Source organism: Myodes glareolus, chromosome 11 (genome assembly GCF_982192425.1).
Source record: "Myodes glareolus chromosome 11, mMyoGla1.1, whole genome shotgun sequence".
NCBI classification, from domain to species: Eukaryota; Metazoa; Chordata; class Mammalia; order Rodentia; family Cricetidae; genus Myodes; species Myodes glareolus.
Genome location: NC_142036.1, coordinates 72,015,987 through 72,041,862, shown reverse-complemented (window position 1 = coordinate 72,041,862; position 25,876 = coordinate 72,015,987). Strand labels below are relative to the sequence as shown.

At 43.5% G+C, this 25,876-nt stretch overlaps 1 protein-coding gene across 9 annotated transcripts in view; it reads right to left on the bottom strand.

Annotated features, from left to right (window-relative positions):
- Positions 1-20,646, bottom strand: part of Heatr5a (HEAT repeat containing 5A) — a 106,809-nt gene extending 86,163 nt beyond the window's left edge. For 4 of the 9 annotated variants that reach the window (XM_085697662.2, XM_087911803.1, XM_085697658.2 and 1 more), the window contains exons 1-6: positions 20,541-20,646; positions 6,603-6,805; positions 4,507-4,718; positions 2,930-3,038; positions 1,171-1,320; positions 454-628 (exon numbers count right to left, since the gene is read on the bottom strand). In XM_085697662.2, coding sequence (XP_085553788.1) covers positions 454-628; positions 1,171-1,320; positions 2,930-3,038; positions 4,507-4,718; positions 6,603-6,728 — 772 coding nt within the window. In that variant the 5' untranslated portion in view covers positions 6,729-6,805; positions 20,541-20,646. Of the gene's footprint in view, positions 1-453; positions 629-1,170; positions 1,321-2,929; positions 3,039-4,506; positions 4,719-6,602; positions 6,806-7,237; positions 7,430-17,276; positions 17,424-20,493; positions 20,516-20,540 lie in introns of those variants that run through there. The other 5 variants (XM_085697659.2, XM_085697663.2, XM_085697666.2 and 2 more) reach the window with 5 other exon arrangements.
- Positions 20,647-25,876: the final 5,230 nt, after the last annotated feature.

Sequence of the window (25,876 nt, the reverse complement as noted above, 5' to 3'; positions counted from 1 at the left end):
TTTAAGCTTTAGGCCTTATGTCTTATTAAATAAAATTACATCAAAATTCTTTGTTTGTTTGTTTTGTTTTGTTTTTGAGATACAGTTTTTCTGTGTAGTCCTGGCTGTTCTGGAACTTGATTTGCAGACTAGGCTGACCTTGAACTTAGAGAACCGCCTGCCCACACCTACGAGTGCTGGGGTTAAAGGTCATCACACCCAGGCAAAATTCATTTTTTTAAAAAGACAATAACTGAGTAAAGCACACACAAAAATTGTTTGGGTTTTTTTCCTCTCTGTTTTTTACTGAGTTGTTTGAGAATGGCATCTAAAGACCTATAGCAATGTTCATGAACTGCAACTGATTTATAGTCTGCTTTTCAGATATTAAAAATAGGTAGCTGTAATTCTACATGTATTTATCAACAGAGGAGAGGTGAAGAAGACACTCTGAGAATAATTAAATAACTTTACCTGCTCCTGGATGCTTAGCAATCACAGCCTTAGCCAACACTGTGCCCAGTAGCTTTGAAACAGAAATCCTCACATCGTAATTGGAACCTTCGAAGGACTTAAAACATAGTGTGGCCACACTGTCTAGGTCCGTGCTCCACATAAAGACAGCCTCATTCTGGAGTTCAAGAAGACACTATGCAAATGTACACACAGATTAGTGAGGAAAAAGAAGAAAAAAAAAACAAAATATAGATGTTAGGTTCAGATGAGAGAACAACCCCCTACTAATTCTCAGAGCACATTAAAAAAAAAAAGAAAACAAAAACACCAAACAAACCCCCAGCGTCAACCTGCTAAACCTGACAACGTGGTAATAATCCAAGCAGTAAGTGATTTCACTGTACTTACTGCCCAGACTACGTCAAAGATAACTTTTTAAAAATGAAAACAATTTGGAGCAACAATAACTAACACACACATCCAGTTCAGCCCTGCAGAGAGGGGGCACACACAAGCAGAATGCACCCGTAAGTGTGGAAGCCAGACCTTCCTATCCAGGTGATGCACACGGTGCAGCTGGGAACCCTCTGGCCTGTGGTTCCTCACATCAGCACCAGACCCCACAAGCTAATTTCCAAGGCTACAGCTCTAACATCATGTGGCCACCCTAATGCTTCCATAGCGGAGCTCACTCTCTTTGTACACGGCTTAGAAGTGGCAGTCAGATGGTTTTACCTTGGCAGCAGCACAACGGACAGCCATGGATCTGTCTGTTAAGCAGGACCGAGCAGCTTTGTAAACATCCCGGTGGCACGGTGCAGCAGCAGCACCCAGGCCAGTCAGTATACTCTGCAGACTCAGCATGATCTCATAACGGCCCTGAGACTGCCAAAAAGAAAAGAACAATGCAAAGAATAACGGGGAAAGGTCACCCAAAGGGCAGCACTAAACACTGTATTTATTTCAGATTTAAGAAAATTCAGGTTTCTTTATGTACTGACCAACTTATTCCGACATTAGGAAACACTAACCAGTTGTGGTGCACGCCTTTAATCCCAGCACTTAGGAGGCAGAGGGAAGACTACAGAGCGAGTTCCAGAACAGCAAGGACTACACAGAGAGATCTTGTCTCGCAAAACAAAAACACAAAAAACAAAACAAACACTAATCATACAATTTTCTATTGAAAATGAACTATCAGTACATATCTCAATACAATAGAATCCCAGCACTCTGAGGCTCAAACCTGAACCACAGCTGCACCTCAGTGAGAGCCCTTATCAATAGCATGCATCAGGCTCCAAAAACCAAAACCAAAACAAAAACCCAAAGAATGGGGGCTGGAGAGATGGCTCATTGGTTAAGAGCACTGACTGCTCTAGCAGAGGACCCGGGTTTGGTTTCCAGCACCCACACAACAGTTCACAATCATATGTAACTCCAGTTCCACGGGATCCAATCCCTCTTCTGACCTTCAAGGAACACCAGGCATGAATGTGGTACACATACAAGTAATAAAAACACTCATAAAAATGACTCCTTTACACCTCCCCACACACACATACACACCCACACACTCACACCCTGGTGAGTCCTTTTCATGCTTGCTCATATGTATAATTTCAGGGCTGACCACTTGGATAACCGATGTGGGCTCAGCACTGCTGAAGACTAATTCTCTCTCAGAACACATCAGCTGTATGGAGTTCTTTGTCTAGAGGCGGGGCATGTTGAGAATCTCCCCTTCCAAAAATGAAACCCAATTTATCAATGCAGAAAGCCTTCCCAAACATCTACAGTCTTTTGGAAAACACTGCTAGGAAGTAATCTGCTTGGGGGGCCCTCACCAGTCTGGTGATGCAGACTTCAGACCCTATGGTTCTGACTCTAGTACAAATCTTAAATTTAATGGTGTTTGTTTTTCATTTCCTTGTGTTTTGTCTTGTAATATTTCAGAAATGTGAAGTTGGTCTATCTTTGTATATAAACGACTTAAGAGCTATTTTCTAGACTGCTTCTCTAAACAAAGAAAGAACTGTTGTAATCTTTTAGCATTATCCCTAAATATTAGGAATTTAATATTTAGTCTTAAATACTAGAACTTAAATTTTTTTATTAACAGATGAGTTTAATTTAAAATAGACTATAGCTGTTGCGAGATTATAGGATCTTGGAAACTAAATTAAGTCAGTCTCAAAATCAAGAGGTGCTCCCGGGAGCAATGCTGCAGTACCAGGAGGGAAAGGCTGTGGCTGTGCTCTGTGGGCTCCAGGTACGCCCCCAACCCTTTTCTCTTTCCCTCTAACTATGCACTGCTTATTCCTTTCCAGCGGCAGTAAGATAACCAACCTACTTTCCAGGCATCATATACAGTCTAGATATATTTAGTTTATAGATAAAGTTACACAGATATCTTTGCATGTTTAAAAAAATATATAACTTTTATTAACTCCAGAAAGCACAGTCGCATACGATGCTCTTTGGTTGCACTTACCTCTGCACTCTTCATTGCTTTCAGAATGTTCCCCACTGTATCAGTAAAGGCGTTAGCCAGTATTCTACCCAACTTCTTGTACAAGGCACCCAAACACACCACAGCAGCACTGAAACAACATTTAAATCGGAAAGAGTCACGACCAAAAAAGGTGGTGGTATAGACATCTTAATACTATGTAAACGTGACTATTCAAACTTTTCCCATTCTCGGTGGTTCTGCTTTTTATGGGGGAGTTTCCTCAAATGATAAAATTTTTAAAATTATGTGGGTATGTGTATGGCTGTTCCTGGGTTTGTGCATGTGAGCAAAGTGCACAAAAGAGGCAGAAGGAGACACCAGATTTGCCCTGGAGCTGGAGTTACAGGCACGTGTGAACTGCCTGACTATAGGTGCTAGGAATCCAAGCAAGGTCTTCTGGAAGAGCAGTTCACACTCTTCACCACTGAGCCATCTCTCCGCCTCCTTAGAATGCTTTTAACTGTGATGAAGTGCCATCCATTTATATTTCCTTCTGTCTTAGCTTACTACTAAGAACCTAATAAAAGAATAAACAAAATCTGAAGAACTGAAAATACATTCTTAAACACTCACCTACCAAAAACTTAGGAAGATGTTTTCACTCAAAGCTAGACTTTTGGCACATCTTAATTGTCTTTTTTGTTTATTATTATTAATTACAGTATCAGCGATTGAAGCCAAGGCTTTTTGTACATTTTACGCCATGAATGACATTCCCATCTTATTCTTGTTACTTAATTCAGTGCCTTCTGAATGCTAGGCATGCTTTCTACTACTGAGTTGTATATCCTTAGATTCTGACTTTTTTTAAAGAATTATTTTATGTGTAAGGGTGTTTTGCCTGCAAGCATGTATGTGCACCATATGCATTCTTGGTGCCTGTGGAGATTAAAAGAGGGCATCGAATCCCCTGGAATTGGGGTTACAGGTAGTTGTGAGCCAACATATAAATGCTGAGGACGGAAGCTAGGTCTTCTGCAAGAGCAACAAGGACCTTAACTGCTGGTTCATCTATCCAGCTCCCCTAAAATATGTTCAAAAGGACTTACTTGATAGGAAAATATTGTGCTTCTTCTTTTGTTTCTTTGTTTTGGTTTTTCAAGACAGGCTTTCTCTGGGTAGCCCTGGCTGTTCTGGAACTTGCTCTGTAGACTAGGCTGGCCTCAAACTCAGAGTCACCTGCCTCTGTCTCCCAAAGTGCTTGGATTAAGATGTGTGCCACCACTGCGTGGCTGAATGTTATTTATTTGTTTTTTTTAATAGATTAGAAATCAAGCTGGGCAGGTGATAAATGACTTTAATTAAAAAATACAGGAGACACAGGCAGACTTCTTTGAGTTCGAGGCCAGTCAAATCTACGTAGGGAGTTCCAGGACAGTCAGGACTATATAGAGAGACCCTGTCTCATAAAATAAAAGAAAAATTTAAAAAATATAAAAAAATTAAAAAGTGAATTTATGCTCTATTTCAAAACAAGTGTTAAACAGGATATATAATTCAGAAAAATCATACAAAGAAACAGTATTTTGTATTGTTAGGTTTTAATGTTTACTTACAGTTTGGTAGGAAGGTAACTTGGAGAGTCGTCTTTGCTACGAATAAGATCATTACACTTATCAATTGTCTCATAAACAGAAAACGTGTCTCCAATACTATAAAGTATGGCTAGATTCTGAGCAAGGAGCTTGCGTGTGGGAGGCCCCGGGGAGCTGTTGAGTAAGGACAAGAGCTGTTCAACAAGAGCCTTCTGCTTCTCCCTCACATCGGCCTACAAAGGAAGTAACAAAGGACAGAAAGTTAGTAGGACTCCCTGTGACTGCACGGTACAGACCTTCCCTAGGAAAACTCCAGATTATTCTGAATGCGGATCCCCATAAGTAAGCTGGAGACGCAGGTTCTGTGCTATACTAACAAGTGGTTCTTTGCTTTGTTGTCACCAAGAAGGAAACTCTGAAACACACCGCAGACCATGAACAGAGACAGGGTTCTCCTTCCTCTAAGTCTACTTGAAAGACACGTGATTTGTGACTTCTTACTGAGTCAACTCTCCCCATTCACTTATGTGATCGGTGTAAGGCAGCAGCCTACAGCCCAAAACAAGAGCTCATCCTGCAGCAGCTTCCTGATGTATTCAAGTCTTCCTAAAGAGAGTGCAATTTTCTTTGTACAAGTGAATGCGTATAAATCTAACAGTGTGCTCTCTGAAAAAGTCACTGCAACACTAATGACACTCAGGTGCTCACTCCGGCCTCAATTCCACAAATTAGTATTTGTTCAATTAGTAGACAGAATTTTATCTAAAAAAAAAAAAAAACTTTTTCCAGACAGATGTGGTGGCACATGCTTTTAGTCCCAGCACTTAGATGGACAACTTAGAGGCAGGTGGATTACTGACTGAGCGACACCAGTCTGATCTACAGAGCCAGTTCCAGGATAGTCAGGGTTACACAGAGAAACCCTGTCTGGCAAAGAAAAAAAAAAAAAAAAAGATGTCTCTTTTTAAATCTTAAATATATTGGCATTTTGACCGCGCAGAGGCACCGCATGCGTACTGGTGCACCACATGTTACCCAGTGCCCATGGGAGCCAGAAGAGGGCACTGGATCCCCTAGGACTGGAGTTACAGACAGTTAGAAGCTGCCTTTGGGTGCTGGGAATCAAACCTAGGCCCTCTGGAAGATCAGCTGGTGCTCTTAACCACTGAGCCATTTTTCAACCCTAGAATTTTATCTTTTGTTAAGCTTATTTTCCCAGACCTAGAATTTGCTTTTAATTTCTTCTCGAAGATAAGCAAATTTATCAAATATTTATATGTTATAGAGCCTGATAACAATAAATTGTTTCAGAGCTCGGAGGGTTTTTAAATGATTTAAAATCAGTTTTAAATTAACCAACATTTATCTTTTACGAAATCCTAAATGTATCCGTGTGTGCGACGCACGTGTGTGCATGCTGGGTATGTACAACCGAGGCTCCCATCACTTTGCATTACATACAACACTGTGGTTATATAAAATGTCCTCATTTGAGCTAGGTGCTGGAGTGTCTAGGATTGCCACCTCCTGTCCGTGTGCAGCATGTCCAAATGTGTAGGCACAGAGCATGAGAAATCGGTTTTCTTTCTTTGCATCTGTATCATGTGCTTTAGGAGAGGGAATAGAGAGAGCTTTTCAGCTCCTATTCTCCTCACAGGTCTCACAGCTTCTGAAAATTCCAAGGGCATAATTTAGCACCACAGGACATCAGGACTTCATGTATTTGGAGAAACACAAGTTGCAAATGATAATGAAGATGAAACAGAATACACAGGGGTTGTGATGTGTGTGTGCGCATGCTCTGCAGTACTGGAGGCTGGACTCAAGGCTTCACGTGTGCCAGGCCAGCACACTATATTCCCGGTTCAAGCATTACATATATTTTTAAAGTAAAACAACAAATAGTGGCTAATTGGTTTTTGCTTTTTTTTTTAAACTTGTAAAGTTTAAAGTGACATTTCAGAAGAGGCAAGGAGTCTACCATATTTCACTGCTAAGTCTTAAGAAACTGTAGCTTTCACAAACTATAGGGGACTATAGACAAAACTAGAAAACAAATGGAACCAAACATTTCTGGCACATTACAGAGCAAAACCAGCTTTTGTGATGTTACCCACCCTGTTGGTTGCTAGCAAAAGCTTCTCCAAGTATCTCAGCCACTCGAAAATAAACTCGGCCTTCTGGACTTCACCTAGTTGGTTGGATGCTTCTTCATTGAGCAGCAGGCTATGAGCTAGTTCCATTCCTTGAAGCAAATTCTCTTAGCGGGTCACAAATCTTCTCACTTATAAAAGCAGTCAGGATACCTAGGGAACAAAAGCTGCAATGGAAAACAACGCACTATGAAAGGTGAGTAAAAGGAAGGCAGTCAGAGTGCTGGAGGTTTCTGTAAGAAGTGAAAGCACAGCTAAATTTATCTTTAGAACTGCTGCAGGGTGAATCCCAGAAAGCTCCCAATAGTAAGTTCTAGTTAGCTGACCCAAATTCATCTTCCCATTCAGAATCTATTTTCAAAAGTACAGATGGGTCAAACAGGCCAGATTGCCAGCAGGCAAAAACAAAACAAAATCACCAAAACCAAGAGTTAATCCACTTAAGTTCTCCATGTTTCAGGGTTAACTAATGAGGTCAGTGTTAGATTTCAGTACTCATTGCATGCTCGATACCTTTTTATTAAAATGTGTCATAGGTATTTAACAAGTGACCAAAGAGCTAGCCATCCTACTAAAACTCTGTGGAGAAGCTGACCTACCTACCCTGTGTGGGTCTCTGGAGCATCTGTCTTGTCTCATCAAGAACATTTGCAGCTTGAGGGTTTTAGGAGCACCCAGCAGAGTCACTTTACTGGAGTTCAGCTGTGACAGATGTTTCTGAGGGTACGTGGGGGATTTCTCCAGAACCGTGAAGCTCGGGTCACATCTGTGTGACCCAGACCCAGTGGAACCTTGATAACAAGACACATTCACCGGCATCTTGGTACACCAAGTATTTCTAGACTGCACACAGCACAGAGATTCATGCTAATCTTAACAGGTGATATCAGCATGGGATGGTTTTATTTATTTATTTTTATTTTTTAAAAATATTTACTTATTTATTAAGTATACAATATTCTGTCTGCGTATATGCCTTCAGGTCAGAAGAGAGCACCAGACCTCATTACAGATGATTGTGAGCCACCATGTGGTTGCTGGGAATTGAACTCAGGACCTTTGGAAGAGCAGGCAATGCCCTTAACCGCTGATCCATCTCTCCAGCCCGGATGGTTTTATTTTTAAGGAAGGTTGTGCTTAAGTATGCCGCAGTAACGTATTTTTAAATGATCAATTCACCCATAAAATATGGCAAAATATTAACAAAGAAGTAGTGGACACGAGAGGAGTCACTTTACTAGTCTCTATTTTTTTGTACTTTAAAAAGATCACAATAAAATGCAGAAGGATTATTTAAGCAGTTTTTAAAAGTTGCCCACAAAATAAATAAATAATATACCATTTGCGGGCTGGAGACATGGCTCAGCAAGTAAAGGCTTTGCCACCTAGCCTGACGGCTTAAGTTCAGGTTCCAGGGCTCACACAGTAGGAAGAGAGGACTGACTCCTGCAAGTTGTCCTCTGACTTCACACACACACACACACACACACACACACACACACACACACACCCCAAGTAAAATTAGTTTTATTAAAAATACTACTACTCTAGTTGGGTATGGTGGTGCACACCCTTAATCCCAGCACTCGGGAGGCAGAGTTCAAGGCCAGCCTGTTCTACAGCGGGAGTTCCAGGACAGCCAGGGCTGCTACACAGAGAAACCCTGTCTCAAAAAAAAACAAAACAGAACAAAAACCAAACAAAAATACAACTAGGTGCTGAGGAAACCTCTAGCCCAGCACTGAAGCAACTGAGCGAGTAGCTTTTGAGCCAGAGGCCTGGCTAGGAGCACAGCGAGACCCGTTTTAGGAAACGAAACCACAGCAGCTCACAGGAGAAGCAGCTATCAAGAACATTAAGCACACGTATGTACAGGAACGTACACATACACATGAGTTCTCTAATGCATCAAAAAATGACTTAAATATTTCACAGAAGTATAGACTGACTGCTATAGGCAATTAAAAGATTAAAAATGCATGCCTCATGTTTCCCTAAGCTAAACTAAATACCTTAACAGAAGAGCCAGTAAGATATATTAGAAAAGGAGGCGTGAGATGTAAGAAGGCTTTTAGTTCATTTTATTCCTTTCTGAGCACTTCCTAGTACAGCACACTTACACCACCAGATGACCGTGACTCCTAGCTATCAGAAAGACCTACGAAGACTCCACACTTCATCTTACGTCAGCTGCTATGGACCTGTCTAGAGTTCAGGATATAACTTTGATGAAGAAAACTACCTCTGTACAGCTATATCTCTTCTCACATCTGTGCTTTAGCCATCTTCCCAATCGGTGACCTCTTCCCTAACAACAGTTCTGCCCACATGCCTAATACTGTCCATGACATAGCACCCAGAGTCACTCAAAACAAAACCCAACTCAGCTTATTTTCAGAAGCGTCACTTTTAAGGGCAAACGCTATAGGAAGACCTGCTGCTTGTGATTACCCGCCAACTGGGGCACGGCCTCTTATACTATACACGTGGAAGCAGAACCGGCGTCCTTCCCTTTTTTCTCCTTCCTCTTGCTTGTTCAGATTGTTTGGATTCAATCTCCATCCACCATCCAAGCAGAGAATCCTGATTTGTAAGTTTACCCCTAAATAAATAACTATCTCTCTCTCAGTTCTGAGCTAGTGTGGGATTTCTTTTAAGCGTCCGTTCACCATTTCATCTGGCGGGAACACCACAATACAGGCAAAGAACAATACAAACATCCAGGCATGGTGGTGTAGAGTAACCCCACTACTTGGGAAGTAGAGGCAGTGGCTAAGGATTATCTATCCTTAGACACACAGTTAAGTTGCAGCCACCCTGGGCTATCTGAAATCCTGTTTCCAAACAAACCAACCAAAAGAACAATCTGAACAATGTTGCTAAATTTTTACAGAAATAACATGAATCCTAGTTTCTTGTTTAAAAAGCTTTTCCCTTTCATAAATTACCAGAATGGGGCTGATGAGATGGCTCAGTAGTTAGTGAATCTGCCACACAAGCGTGATCATTAGATTTAGGAGCCTAGAACCCATCCTTGTACATGCTAGGTAGGCGTGGCGACCTGCCTATTAGTCCTGCTTTTGGGAGGGAGAAACGGGCCCGTGCCTCAGTGAACAAGGCAGGTCACCTCCTGGCCATCACAGCATGCTTCGGCATTTGTCTGCTTAGCCCCCTTACACATGTCTCCCACGCTTTTTCACACAAGGGCAAAGAATTACCAAAATGAACTGGCTAAAATAGTCACAATTAAGGATGGAATTTAGAGGTGCCCGTAATACTTTTCTTAGAATAAACCTACTAATAAGCACACAGAACTTTTGTCCTCAATATCTGAGACTCTAGAGGGAAAATAACCTTAGCACACAGAGAAATGTTCCTGCAATCACCAGGGCGAATGACAATCTTAAGAATCAAATTCCCCTTTCATCAGGAGGCCGGCAGTGCTGCCGCAAAGACCTTTTCCTTCCTTAGACAGCAGCAATACTGTGGTGTAAAATGATCTATCAAGAAGCAAAATAGCTAACGCAATGTGATAATAAATAATTCAGCAAAAAAGCTCGAGCCCCAAAGCAGGGCACAGAGTTCCCACTAATGCCCCCCATGCAGCCCTCACACAAACCACTCTTAAAAGCAGCAGCCACCCATTCCTTCTGGCAACCTCACCTTTCCACCCATCTCCACCACTCCTGAGCTCCTCACACCTGCGGGCAAAGGTGAGAAGGGAAACCACTTTGCAGACAGAGGCTCTGACCTAGTCTGGCGTTAGGAAGATGGCTGCAGAGTCAGTGCTGACTCCTTTAAACTGGAATACAGCCACACTCTATCTACACACACCGAAGAACTTCATTCTCCCAATTTCCTCTTCCACTCATATTTCTGTTGAGACTATGAGCTGATTAACCCACTGACAGTGAACACATATAGCAACATCTTTAGACATAGCTTCCTTTTTGTAGATGAAGTCTTGCTATATGCTAGTCAAGGTAACCTTAAACTTGCAATCCTCCTACTTTCTCCTCTTGAGCAGTTTGGACGAGAGCCAAGCAGCACCTAGTTGGGATCTATTTTTCAAAGTACAGTTAGTTCGCTTGGAAATAAGACTTTATAAAACTGCTGTTCCAGCTCTAACACCAGCAGCAATTATAACAGCTGCTAATATATAATCTGATCACTTTCTAAGATGGTTACTTAATACTTTTAAGTGTGTAACATTTATTTTCTTGAATAAACCTCAATGTTTATAAATGTATAAATAATAATGTCAATGAGGTAGTTATTTTTCCAGAAATTTATTATTTGTCTAAGTCTATGTGTACACGTGAATGCCTCTGGAGGTCAGAGACGTTGGACCCCTGGAGCTGGGGTTATGGGTGGCTGTAGCGGTCTGAGTGGGTGCTGGGTCCTCTGCAAGAGCAGAGTGCACTTTTAATCGCCATTCCATGTCTCCCACCCCTTGTTTAATCCACTTTAACTTTCCTGGGTGCTGAGAACTGAACTCGGGTCCTCTGCAAGAACAGTATGTGCTCTCAAGCACCAAGTCAGTTTTCCAGTCCTTGGAGTAGGTGTTTTCATTGCCTTCCCTTACAAAGGAGAAAGCGGAAGAAAGTGGAAAACCTGGTAGCTTTCCTAAATGCACACATAATAAAATAAAACTATTTTAAAGGAAAGAAGATAATAACAACCGGGAGCCCATCAGACACTAGATAAGGTACTGTAAGCCACCTATCAGCGAATGGAACCAAGTACAGAAGGAGTCAACCGCCAAGTCTTGTACGACACTTGGATTACATTTCAAACACGTTTCTTTTATTCTCTCTACTCAAAGGGCACCGGAGCAGCTTCAGCCCAGCTGCCGCCTTCAGTTTCTCTGGTTTTGTTAAAAGTCAGGCTGAACAAACATTAACTCTATATAAACCATTTTTACAAATCTAAGCTTTTCAAACTGAAACAAACCCCCAAATCAACAGTAATCACCTACAGCACAGCCAGAAGTCAAGCCTTCTCACCTCTGATCCCCATTTGTGATCAGGGCTGTGTACAGCAGGTCACAGAACAGGCTCTCCCAAGGCACACGAGGCATTCATTAGGTGGTGCTTCACCACGAGGGAAAAATGAGGGGCTTTCTGGTTGACTGTGCATATCTTGAGGTACTAGGTCACTGTGCCTCAGTGAGGAAAAGTACAAAAATGCCAATAAAAGAGACCTTAAAAGACACGAGGCAGAATTTTATCATAAGCACCATGCAAACTTGCCAAGGGCTATCACCCAGACACACAATTTCTTATTTGTGTTTGTTTTGAGACGGGATTGCCTTGAACTCCTGATCCTCCTGCCTCATCTCCTAAGGCCTCAGTCAGCTTCTGAGAGGTTTCTAAGAAGTGCTTACAGAGGTGGAAGATCTGAGGACACTTAAGGCAGCTGCTTTAAAGCAGATGGAACTGGGGGTGGAAGGTTACCCCAGTATTTCCAATGCGTGGGAGATAAGAGACGGAGGGTGAGGAGTTCAATGTTGCACTTGGCTACGTAGAATTTGAGGCCAACCTGGGCTACGAAAGACCTTGTCTCAAAATCCTGAGAAATAAACTGTATGTGTTAGATCCCTTCAGAAGCTGTCGATTGCTTCTGCTCTGCAGTCAAAGAATTGGCAGAAGGGCAATTATTTTACAGACGTTTTAGCGGCAACAACTTGAGAGTCATCATACCTACCACAGATTTGTACTACCATGCCTGCTTACTAGGTGCCAAGGTTTGAACCAGTATCTCCAACACCCTAGGCAAGCACTTTACCAACTGACTTCAACTTCAGCTATCTGAAATTGTTTCTAATTTCTAAGTTTTAATTATTTTTAATGTTAAATTTTAAAATTATTCTTAGTTATGCATGTGTGTGAAATGTATATAGCTTTGACTCTAGGTGCTCACATTAGATCCCCTGGAGCTGGGATTAAAGATGGTTATGAGCCACCTGAAGTGGGTGCTGGGAACCAAACTTGGGGTCCTGGGCAAGAGCAGTATAAACTCTTGACTGCTGATCCATCTCCCCAAATCCTGTACTTCTATTTTAAGTAACTGCATGTTTACACCCTTTCCAAATTGCAAATGGTCTGTTATCATAAATTTAAATTTTGATTCTTGAAATTCTGAATATTCACCAATATAACCAAATAGGTCTATGTTTTCTTGCCACACTCCCAAAGCAAAAGACCTTATTTTACTATAAATGAAAAAAAAAAAAAACCAAACATATGTAGTAAAAATTCACTTGCTGACAGAGATTTTAAGACTCTCCTCAAACTTGGGAGAATGTTTTTCTCACCGTTTCACAACACAAGGCCAGGGGACAGCACATGCACAATGCCCCAAGAACCGGGGGGACACAGCCCACAGTATAGGACACAGGGTGGTCCAGGAAAGAAATGGAATCACATGGACAGATAACTGGAAGGAAATGAGAGAGAAAGGGTCAAGGGTGGGCACTGAATTTACTTTCTTCCTTGGATTCCCAATGTATTGCCTGCATATCAACGTGTAGCGGCTACCTCTCCAGCACCATGTCTGCCTGCACACCGCCATGTCTTGCTGTGGTAAGGAAGGACTGAACCCCTGACTGTCAACAGCCACCCTGTCGTGGTCATGGAGCCTCTTCACAGCCATAGAAAGCCTAAGACAAAGCAGCACAAACTTAATCGCAAAAGCCCTCGCCAGTGTTGTACTTCTAGCAAGGCTACACCACCAGGAGTAAGTGTTTAAATGCCGGAGACTGTGGGGGAACATTTCTCATTCAAAGCACCACAGATAGGACTGGAGAGATGGCTCAGCTGCTAAGAGTCCTTAATGCCTCAGTTGTTCATGCAAAGGACCTGGGTTCCGTTCCCAGTACTCACATGGTGCTCACAGCCATATGTGACCAGACCTTGAGTTCCAAGAAATCTGATGTCTTCTGTGAGTACCAGACATACAGGCGATACACACACACACACACACACACACACGCGCAAAACACTCAGACACATAAGTAAATCCTTTAAAAAAAAAAAGAAAAGAAAAGAAAGAAAGAAAGAAAAAGAAGAGGAGAAATCACTCTCAATGTAGGCTTCCCAGAGAGTTGTCTGCCTCTGACTCCCAGGTGCTAGGATTAACACCCAGTGGAGATGGCAGATTCTTATGTGTAATTTGTTTTTGCTTTATTTTCATTGGTATTTTATCCACATGTATGTCTGTGTGTGGCTGTCAGAAGCCCTGGAACTGGAGTTACAGACAAGTGTGAGCTGCCACGAAGATGCTAGGAATTGAACCCGGGTCCTCTGGAAGAGCAGTCAGTGCTCTTAACCTCTGAGACAAGTCTCCGGCAGAGATGTTGGATTTTTAAAGAGAACTTGGACTTTTAAAGCATTGAAAAATTTAAAGACTGAGGACTTTTAAGGTTGGACTGTGTGTGTGTGCATACATGTATGTGAAATTAACATGAAGTCTTAGGGACAAACAAGAAAGAAAAGGTTATGGCTTAATACAGAAGACTTTGTGTGTCAGGTTGATAAGTGGTCAGTTGTGTTGTTAGTTTTGTCAAGTGGACAGAAACGAGACTCACCTGAGCAGGGAACCTAACTAAAGAGCTATCCTGACTGCTACTTGATGTAGGTGAGCAATGCTCTCCCTGGGCAGGCAGCCGAGCAAGCCAGTAAGCAGTGTTCCTTTGTGGCCTCGGCTTCAGTTCTTGACTGCAGGTTCCTTACGGGAGCACCTGCCTTGGCTTAAAGGTGGGCTGTGATGGAAGGATGGAGTCAAATGGACCTGACTTTCCTCCCGAAGCTGGTTTTGTTCAGTATATTATCATAGCAATGGAGAAAAAACTAGGGTAGGGAGGATCACAAATCCAAAACCTATCCAGACTAGAGTTTGAGGCTAGTCTTAGCATTCATTCATGAGACTGCCTCAAAGTAAAAGGAGGGCACGTAGCTCAGCGGTAGGGTGTTTGTCTAGGGTGTGCAGGGGGCTTTAGGTTCAATTCAGTTTTCATTGGTGGTGCTTAGTTAAATTTCAATGTTAGGATTAAATGGCATAGTGAATGTAAAGTTTTGGCTAGCAAAGCCTCAAAAAAAAAATAGATATGCAGGTGTGTTTTGTTTTTCTTTCCCAAGATAGGGTTTCTCTGTGTAGCCCTGGCTGTCCTGGAACTCACTATTATAGACCAGACTGGCCTCGAACTCACAGAGATCCATCTTCCTCTGCCGTGAGAGTGCTGGGATTAAACGCATGCGCCATGACGCCTGGCAGATACACAGTTTCTGTTTCTCATTATTATGTTCTTAATGTTGGTTTCTATTGTTCAATCTTTCCCCAACCCAGAACACTTCCTTGTGCACTTCAGGGCTTCTGTCTGGACAGAGTGACCGGAGCCAGCCGTCTCTCTTCCTTAGTTCCACTTCTGCTGCTCTGCCACCTGCAACACACACCACCTGTCTCCCAGGCTCGGGCCAGCTCCACTCCACACCTGCCGATGTTCCCAGGGGTCATCCCATGGCACTGGCAGCGATAACATGCTCTCAGAGACTCTGACCTGCTACATGGTGCCAAGCCTCAGCTTCTCGCCATATCCCCTCCAATTCCGCGCTTTCATGCCTCCCAAACCAGTACTACACAGGAGTCACATATCACTGGGTTCAGCTGCGAGTTGGAGATGCAGCCTTGAACTGCTCTGAACCACAGCCTCTATGTTCTGACCCTGAGGAAACGCTCGCCAGAAAATTTCACCTCAGTAGTACTGGTCTCCTGTTGATAACAGCTGCTTCTTCAGCCTGAGTTAATTAGCATCTATTGTCCATAAATCAAAGGTGTTATTTCCACAGATTCTTAATTCAAATACATCACACAAATGGCCTTCATTGTCTTAGACACTCTCTGGCTTCCCTCTGAAATTTCACAAGTCAGCCTCTGCACTCCTCCCAGCATTCTCTTCTTCTAAGTTCCCACAACAGCTCACTGATTCTGAGCACTGAATGGCTTCTCCAACCCAAACTTCTGAAATCCTGCACAACACAGTCCACAAGGCCAGGTCCCTGACAGCAGCACCCCACCCTCTGGTACCAACCTCTGCCCTAGTTCACTTTCTGATGCTGTGATGAAACACTGACCAATGCCGGTTGGTGGCGGTGCACACTTTTAATCCCAGCACTTAGGGGGCAGAGGCAGAAGGATCTCTGTGAGTTCGAAATTAGCATGGTCTACAGAGTGAGTTCCAGGATGGCCAGGGCTACACAGTGAAAATCTGTCTTGATTTTCAACCAACAAACCAGTGACCAAAACCAACTTGGAGAAAAGAAGGTTTATTTGCTTCATCCGTCCATCGTTGGCTGTCATCAAGGGAAGGGAGACCTGGAGCAGAGCCTGGAGGAACACTACTTACTGGCTTGCTCAGCCACCTTTCTTATACAACCTAGGCCCACATGTCTGGGGATAGCACTGCCCACTGTCCATGTGCCCACGTACATCAACCAATAATCAGGACAATTCTTCACTTGAGGTGAGTCTTGTTTGCATCAAGTTGACAAAAGCTAACCAGCTCACTCTCTTTAGCTCACCAAAACAGTCAGTATTTACAGACTTGGGCACTGAGTCTACATATTATTAGTACAGACAAAGACAATGGATTAAGAAATCTGTCTATAGGCTGGGTGTGCCTCCATGGTAAAACTCTTACATAGCAGGCATGAGACCCTGGGTTTGATCACTAGCAAAGAAAGGAAAAAATGAAGAAAAAAAAGAACTTCTCAAGGCAGAAGAGAGGGAGAAAACCTGCTCAAGGCTAAAATACTATTTATGTGCAACAAAGTGACATCTATGTCCAGTTTCAACATCTACGTTCCTTTATCTACTCCACACTGTTGCTAATGGCGGCTGTTAATGGCAATGACTACACAGGTGCTGACACATCTAATAAACTTTACAACCTGCTGTTCTTTCTCTTCTCTTCACTCCGCCATGTCTCCAGTACTTTGGAGCTTTTCATTAAAGTGCTAAGTTTTTCAATTAGCTTCCATATCCTCCTCAACCCAGACAGCAGGTCTGTAAGCACCTAAAGTATTAGTGCAGTGTCCATGGCCTTCTATCTCCTTAAAAACCATCTCTGTATCATATACCACACTCTTCCGTCTCATTTTGAGATGGGAGATCTCATTCTGGACATTTTAAGGTAAAGGAAGCGTTACCTGTCAGCCTCTCCCCAACACTCCTCTCAGTCACAATGTCCAGCAGCCTAGCCGCTTGCTACCTAGTCAAAACTCCAATACCACAAAGTATAAAAACAAAGAGGTCTAAACAGCAATTCATTATTTGAGAACTCATAAGTCTGACATAAATCCTTCAAAGCCTATTCATTCCATTCTGACATGATTAATAATCCAGTTACCTCAATTTTAGCTAGAATGGAATAGTGCACTACATTAAATGTGAAAGGGCAAATCCCCCGAGAGGAGGAATAATCCTGGCTAGGCAGCTAAGAGTGATGGAAGAAATGGAACACTATTCAATAGGGCATCTTTAAAAGCAGAGAAACGAGGCACTGTAAAGTACATGAGATGCCACCAACCCCAACCCCAAGCACAGCAGAATTCACAAGCCAGGACAGGAACTCTTACTCACTTTTCAAAGTCTATCCTTGGACTTGCTGCTTGCACAATCCGCCACCTAGAACTTCCGCGTTCCCCTACTAGATGTGGTTTATTTCCTTCCCTGGTTTATGGCTCTCACTCTAGTCAACACGCAGATTTGCCCTTGACCACACCGTGGCCCAGCATTCCAGCGCAGCTTTCTGGTTCCACAGCTCCAGGGCTCTCCACCGTGGTTCCACAGTGTAATCTATAACACAACTTGCTCAGAATACCCAGCATAGAGCTCTGCACAGTCTGGCCTCTTGGAGCCGCACCTTCCTGAGGGTTTTCTTGGCAGACAGAGCTTCTTACTCCCTGCCAGACGTCCAGCGAGACGCCTTGCTTTGCAATGACAGCTCCTTGGAATAACTCCTTGTTTTTCTGCCTTCCGGCAGCTTCTGTCATGGCCCACCCATCTTACAGAGTAAAAACACAGTCTACTGCATCAAATCTCCACATTGATGTGGGAAGCTCTCTGAGATCAAACTGTTATTTCTAAAGCATATATATATATATATATATATAAAGAATATCCACATACAATGAGATACATAATGACTACAAATAGCGTCTTAATCAGTTCAAGCCATGCTAACAGATGAGACTAATAGAAAACATTTCACAGCCTTTTGGAATTTGGAATTAAGTTGAGAGATTTTGTACCTGTACAGGTGCTTTAAACAAACAAACAACAAACCATTCTGGAGACACACCCAATCTCAATCTTCAGAGTTCTAACAGTCCATTCTGTTCTACACTTGATCTTAGCCAAAAGGCCAAGAAGCAATCCTTCGATTTCAGGTCTACATTTACACTTCAATAATATTCTAACTGATCTAGTAATCCAACACTGTCATCAGCCATGTTTAAAGGAAAAGTCAGGAGCAACACTAACTTAGGCTGGACATCATGACTTTTATATTAAAAAGCAAGGGATGAGGCTCAAGCCCTGAACTAGATTCCCAGTACTGGGGGGGGGGGGGGAGGCGGGGAGATTGGTGGTTAAATTAAAAAACAAACAAAAAACAGACCCGATCTGAAAACTGAAAATCAGTTGGTAAAATATAAAAGGTATCCCCCTTTTCTTCACTCTCAAGAGACCAAAGCCACTGAAATGAATTAACCATAAACTAGGCACCCACAGTAGAAAAGTCACACCCTCCTAGCACCATCCTGGACCTAGAATTCAGAGGAGCCTCACAAGGGAGCTCTGGCTTTCTTTAGCTTTTTTTTATGGTCTTAGTGAAAAGCCACTCAAATTCTTCAATGATCTGTGGGAATATTAATGTATCACACAAGACTAAATGTCATTAAACAGGTTATCAAGAATTTAGACTAGTTGAATTTAGAACGTCCAGAAGTTAACTCCTTAGTTTAGTCATAAGAAAGACTAATCAAGGTCATTAGCAACTGCCCTTTTCAACATTAAGCTGCAAGGGAGGAAGGGAGAGAGGAAGATTAAAATACACAGCAAAGACAAAGAACCTTAATTTTCCCCACAGACAGTATATTCATTAGTTTAAATTGATGAGGTTAATTTTAGATAATAATTAAAAAATTTTAGAGGTACTTTGGGATTCTGGGGAGATGGTTCAGCAGGTAAGAAGGCTGGCTGAGTAAGAACAAGGGTCTGAGTTTAAACCCACATTAAAAGAGGATGAGGGTAGCAGCCTCTAACTCATCACTGCAGTGGGCAGAGAGGAAGCCTGCTGAGGCTTGCAGGCCACCACCTTATCTCCCCAGTTAGGGAGCAGACGCGGGTTTCAAAAAAGGGGAAGAAAGCAGGGCACCTGTCTTCTGACCTCAACATATATTCATGGGTGCAAGTGCCTGCACATATATGTGCATATTATACACCTACCGCCCCCCACCCCGACACACACACAGAGAGTTATTTTGGAATTCTGAATTTTTCTGTTACTAAAGTCAAACATTAAAACAAAGAACAAGTAAAGGCGATCTAATCTAGGATCCATAAATAGGACCAAAGGTTAAAGTCATGAGTTCATTCCTAACCTACAGCTATCTATGTAAAAGAACTGCATTCCAAGGCACACCAAATCAAACCATCCAGTGTTCTCCGTCTCCTAGGATTACACTAAACTGTCTCTTTGATTTCATTTTTTGAAACTGAGTTTCCACTACTTAGCCTAAGCCGGAGTGGATCGGTCTGCATAAGCCCAGGTTGGCTGGGAACTCTCTCTGTTCCTGCCTCCAACCTTCTCAACACTAGACCTACAGGTATGCGATAATTGTTAAGGAAAAAAGTTAACGGTTCTAAAACAGGCAAATCTCAGTTTGGGTGCTTATCTAAAATCTCGCTCTCTGCCTTGGTGTGTTAGATTCCTTTAATTCTGGAGTCAGCGCCAGGTTTGAGATGGTGTCTCAAATAAATAGTAAATCAAACCTCATCCTCAAACACAGTTCGTAAGATGTTTGGGAAATAAAACCAGACAATTCTGGCCACATCTTTCTAAAGCCCTGCGCTAATGTTCCTTAAGTGAATCTCACAGTATTGTTTTTCAAAGTCCCTAACTGTTTAGGGCCCTTTTCACTTCCTTAAACTTCTCTCCACCTCTAGGCTCTAAGTTCCTAAAGGGCGCCTAGCGTGCACATAAAACACCCATAGCTTGAAGGACTGCAAGCCGTCTGATTGATCTGACCTGACCGTTCAAATGAACTAACTTGCCAGAGGAAAATGTCATGGTTAACAAGTACCACAAGCATCTTTACGAAGTTCCGAAGGCGTGTAGGGAGGTAAAATAAGAAAATAAATAAAAGTACAAACAGACGTTTCCTGGGAAAACGCAAACGCCCCCAGTACAGGCTTTCCTTCCTTCCTCGGAAAAACTGGAAACTTCTGGCAACCTAAGGCGACATCCACTCCCTGCTGCTGGGGGCCCCACAGGGCACTGCAGGGCGGGTCCCCGGCCGCGGGGCAGGCGACCTGCCCTGCTCCCCGACTTTTCCCCTGCCGCTTCCCGGCCCCGCAGCGGCCGTCCCCGCCTACCTGTTGTGCGGAGGGGGAACCCAGCCACGTCGCAGTCAGACCCTGTGTCCGGGCTGTGGCCGCTGCCGGGACCCCGTGGACCCCTTCTCGCATCCACCCCGGTCGGGTCCTCAGCCTCCGCCCCGCGCCCACCGGGGTCCCGCGCCACCCGGTTCCAGCCGCCCCCGCCCCAGCCCCTCAACGCGCCGGCCCCAGCCACCTCTCCGCGTCCCCCGGCTCGCCGGCAGGGATGCCCTGAGCTCACACCTGTCCCGGCTCTGCCACGTTCCCGGCTCCGCGACAGCACAGCGGCACCCGGCTCGCCGCAGGCGACTGCGGGACCGAGCGGGCGGGCGGGGCTGACAGCGCGGCGGGAGCGGCCATTGGGAGAGCCCGGCCCCTCCCGCGCCCAGGCCTGCCAGCCGCCCGCCGAGCCAGAGAGCGCACGCTGTGGCAGGTGTGACTACTCCATTGCCGAGAGCGCGATGGGGGCCGCCTGAGCCGAAGTCACATCTAGGATGGCAGCCGTTTTGCTGTCCCGAGATTCCGCCCACGACTATTTTTGTTTTTGTCACCAGCCAGAGTCTATGGTTGCGGCTTTGGGGCTTCGAAGGCAAAGACACTACAGGAGGCTGGAAAACTTCAGGCAGGGTCGGAGCTGGAGGAGGAAATGATGCAATCTTACACGGGGAAGGGACCCCAAAGAGCCTCGATGGGAACTAAAGTGTAAAATGATTGTATGAAGATCGTATACGGAATGAGTGGCTCCCACTTAGAATCAGGAGTTTGAGTGTAATTTTTTGTTTGTTTTGAAACAAGCTTACAAAAAGGTTGCAAACGTAATATGAAAACATTATTCCCCTGAACAGTTTTGAGATTTAAGTTGCTAACATTATGTCACACTGTCCCCGGGCACCTTCTACATAGTCATAAAACATCCGTGTTGCTGGTTGTCTCAATTGTGTTCTTTATAGTAAAGGTCTTCATTTCCAAAATAAGTGTTCTAGAAACTGCAATGTGTATCTTTAGTTGCCTTCAGCCTGGAATACTTCCCTTGTCTCTCTTTGACTTTTACAACCTTGACACTTGTGAAGAGTATTAGCCCATTGTTTTTATAGAATGGCCTCCACTGAGAGTTTGTCTGATATTTATTCACGATTAGACTTAAACTAGGTGTCTTTGAGGATTCTCAGAGGTGACTGTGTGCTAATATTTGTCGGGGTTTGATTTTCATTGCTTCCCATCAGATGGTACTGTAAAGTTACTTTTTCCATCTTTGTAATTAATATGTATTTTCAGAGGAAGAGTCTTTAAAGAGTCTTGTTTCAAGGTACCTGTAAATAACCTTGTTTAGAAATTAATAATATTTATAACACTGGATCCGGTGGTTTCCATCTTATTTATTTACTTACTTTTACATTTATATTTATTTTTTTTAATGTGTGTGAATCTACCTGTGTGTATGTACACCACATACATGCAGTGTCTACAGAGACCAGAAGAGGGCATCAAACCCCCAGAACTGGAGTTACAGGTAGTGGGGAACTCCCTGATGTGGGTTCTGGGAACTGAACTGGGGTCCTCTGCAAGAGCAGTGAGTGTCTTTTTTTGTTTTGTTTTGTGCTGCATCCTGTGCAGTTTAATCCTAGGAACCTGACTGTCACTTCTCTGACAGTGAGGGAATGAAGAAAGGACAGATCAGGTGCAGAGAAGGTGGGGGTAATGGGTGAGCATTCTGACAGTGGCACCAACTATGCAACAACCCACTGGAACCTCAGCACAGGGGGAGGGGCCAGTTAGTCTTAGAGGAGGTCTCTGTAGGCAGCATTGTCAGCTGCAATTGCTGGTTTCTCACACATTGGTCAACCATTAGTAAACACTGGAACCAGCAGAGGGCTTTGTCACTGCCCGGGCCTGAGGCTTTGGGTCCTTGACATGGCCATGGCCGTGTCAGCAATGTACATTCACTCAGGGCTCAGTCCTTCCAGTTTTGTTTCTTTCATATGTACGCATGTGTGCTTGTTTTTATGTGTACCACGGACGTGTACGCATGGAAACCTGAAGACAGCACTGGAGCTATGAGAGCTGGCGTCAGAGGTGGGTGTGAGCTGTCCATTGTGGAAACTGAACCAGGGTCCTTTGCAAAAGCAGCATGGAGTTATCTCCCCAGCCCTTCAAATCTTTTTATGATCAAATTCTCCCAAGTTTTCTCAATAGGAGCGTCATTCATTCTTAGTTCTGTGTCCTTGTGTTTTGAGTTGTTTCCCGGCATTCTATGGCTAAACATTTTAGAACATATAACATAAGCTTTGGGTACCTGTTCGACTAATCATCCAGATTCCGTGTCCTTTAAGAAATGTCTCCATATTCTTGGCACACCTTTACTTTCTGGCATAATTAAGATAGCCCAGGCTCACCAGGATGAACGCAACAGTTCCTTGAGAAGCCCTGGTTCCTTTTAATGGATAATTATGTCTTGCAGCATTAGGTTTGTTTACTGCTGCAGTAGAAGCATTACTGCCCAGGCTGTATCAATGGATGCAGTTAGAAAATATTTATATATTCATACTCACGAGTCACCAGTATGCATATACTCACACACATGCTTACAGCTATATTTCCTTCTCTGACTGCAAAAATTTCCAAAGAGGATCCTAAGAGACATACATGGATCCACTTAGGAAGGAGAAAAAGACAAGATCTCCTAAGTAAATTGGGAACATGGTGGAGGGGGGGCAGATGGGAGGGTGGAGAGGAGAGGGGAGAAAGGAAGGAGAGTGGGAAAAATGTATAGCTCAATAAAAACAATAAAAAATTTAAAAATTCCAATAGGAACATAAAGCTGGGCAGGATTCCCTCAGTAGGCAAAGCACATTTATAAATATCCAAAGAGATATTTAAACATATCAACATGACTTGACTCACGATGGCAAGTGAGTAGTCCTGAACTGTTGATTCTCAAAGGAAGCAGTTTAATTCACTAGGAACTCTACACAGGCTGCCTGGGCAAAGGGAAATATTGCAACAGTGTACTTAACAGTATTTTACACAGAAAAGGGCTACAACTACATTCCTACTTGATACTAAGGGCACTTGGGTTTCTTCCCAACCCTCAATCTCTCATCAGATAAATAAAGTAAACGTGCATGAAACTTATGATTTTGTTCCAAAGTAAGGGATTTGACCTCTTTCTTTGAACTTTCTTCCTGTGGAAAATGAATGTGTTGTGTTCAGAGAGCCTCTCTACACTTTATAAATTCACATTTTTCTATTGTTACTCTTACAAGAAGAGCTCTTTATGGTAAAGGGAGGAGTTGTGATTTTGAAGAAATAAGCCCAGAAAGCTGTTGTGGGATGTTTGTACACTGGGTGAAGTGTATTGCTGTGGTTGCTCTAATAAAAGCCGCACAGCGAATAGCTAGGAAGAAGTTAGGCGGGACTTCCGGGGACAGAGAGGACTCTGGGAAGAAGGGCAAGGGCGCCAGCCAGATGGAGAGGAAACAGGAGGTGCGAGATGAAAGAGAGGTGATGGCATGCGCTAGAACGCAGATTACTATAAATGGGTTAATTTAAGTTATGAGAACTAGTAAGGAACAAGCCTAAGCTAAAGGCCAAGCTTTCATAATAAGTCCCTGTGTCATCATTTGGGATCTGGCTGGTGGGACAGAAAAAGACTCATTTTACAGAAAGCCACACGATTTGTGCATGTTTGGAGTAAGACTCCAGAAGAGAAATTTTCAAATATTAAAACTAGGCCTTTTGAATCATTGCTGGCTGTTTTCCTTGTTATCAGACCACATGTATTCAAAGTTCTGAAAAATGTTTTGCACTAACCCTTCTTCAAAAGCTTTTTGTAGGGCTGGAGCAAGGGCTCAGTGGCTCAGAACCTTGATTGCTCTTTAAGAGGACCTCCGTTCCATTTCCAGCATCCACATGGTGGCTCACAAGCATCACTCCAGTCCCAGGGAATCCAACACCCTCTTCCGACCCCCAAAGGCACCAAGCAAACACATGGCGAACATATATACATACAAGCAAAACACTCATGTGCAAAAATAATAAAATTAAAATAAAAAGTTTTTTTAAGTGTGAAAAAGCATTTTATAGGCATGAAATTATATCTTAAAATATCAGCATCAACTTGATCATAATCCTACTACCTCTACGTGACAATTATTTCCACTTATTTGGCTTTCTTTCAACAGTTACATATCTATGAATAGTGATATGCACGTGGCATATCGACTTTAGACTCAGTTATTTCATTGATTTGGGCCATATAAACAACACTTATGGGTATAATGTTGATAGGACTTAACCGCATGAGCCTGAGAGGAAAATCAATTTCATCATCAACACATTGGGGAGGGGAACCTTAACCTCCTATGTATAGACACACATAATTGACAAACAGTGAGGACCGTTTCAGAATGACTCGAATCAGCTGTGATTTTTCTTTTCCCTTACACCTGGTATAATGGTTAGTTTTGTCAGTTTGACACAGTCTAGAATCACCTGGGATGCGAGTCCCAAGGAGGGATTATCTAGATGAGGTTGGCTTGTGGCATGTCTGTGGGGGACTGTCATGATCATGTTAAGTGATGTCAGAAAACCCCACCCACCGTGGGTAGCACTATTCCCTCCACCCTAGATTGGAGAACATTAGTTGAGCAGTAGGCATGCATGCATGCATTTTCTCTCTGCTCTTGATATAGACGGAACTGTTTCAAGTTTCTGCCACCTTGAACTGAGAGCTAAAATAAGCCCTTTCCCCTTAAGTTGCATTTTATCAAGATATAGGTATCAGAACAGCCACCCTTAAGGCTTGGGTCCTGGGTGTGTGGCTAGGCGTGGAGAGGGAATGGAGGAAACCCAGACCCAAGTTCACACAGTGAAGCTGAGGTCAGCTACCCTCCAACCTGTGTGTTTATTAGGTACAGCACAGAGTTAGCTAGTCTCCAGAGCTGAACAGTCTCAGGAAATCCAGGAGGAGGAAGATGCAATTTCCAGTCGTTGCACACAGTGATCAACCGTTCATAAACACTCAGACACGGACTCGGAAGAAACGCTTTGCCATTTCTCTTGCGCTTAAACCACATGGACCAGTTTCCCACGGGTTTGAGTCTTAGAGGACCATCATGCCTGTGCCATGTCCTCTACACCCTACTTCACATCTCTTCGTTAGAGTCAGAAAGCCAGGGAGAGGGATTTTAGGAAGCCAGAGCAAAGATGCCGTCAGTATGGGAGAGCAGCACTTCAGTCTTTGGCACGGTGCTTTAACACAGTGCTACCTTGGGAGATGGGGAGGAAGTGACCCTGAAAGGGCAAGGAGCGAGACAGAAAATTCCAGAAGCAAGAGGACGACCTGGCAGCAACAGTGCTCTCTCTGCAGTGGCCGGGGAGAGCAGCCTGAGTAATGGGATCCAGAGCGGACTATGGGAAAAGGTTGGTGTCTGTGGGGAATCACCGAAGTGGAGCTGAGAGGATTCAGAAATAGTCCTTGGTCTGTTTGTCAGTTTGTTCCTGCCACAAAGTCCCTGATGAAAACCACAGGAAGCACCATCCTGTGCCAGATTGGTCACCAAGTTCATCTATCAAGGTGA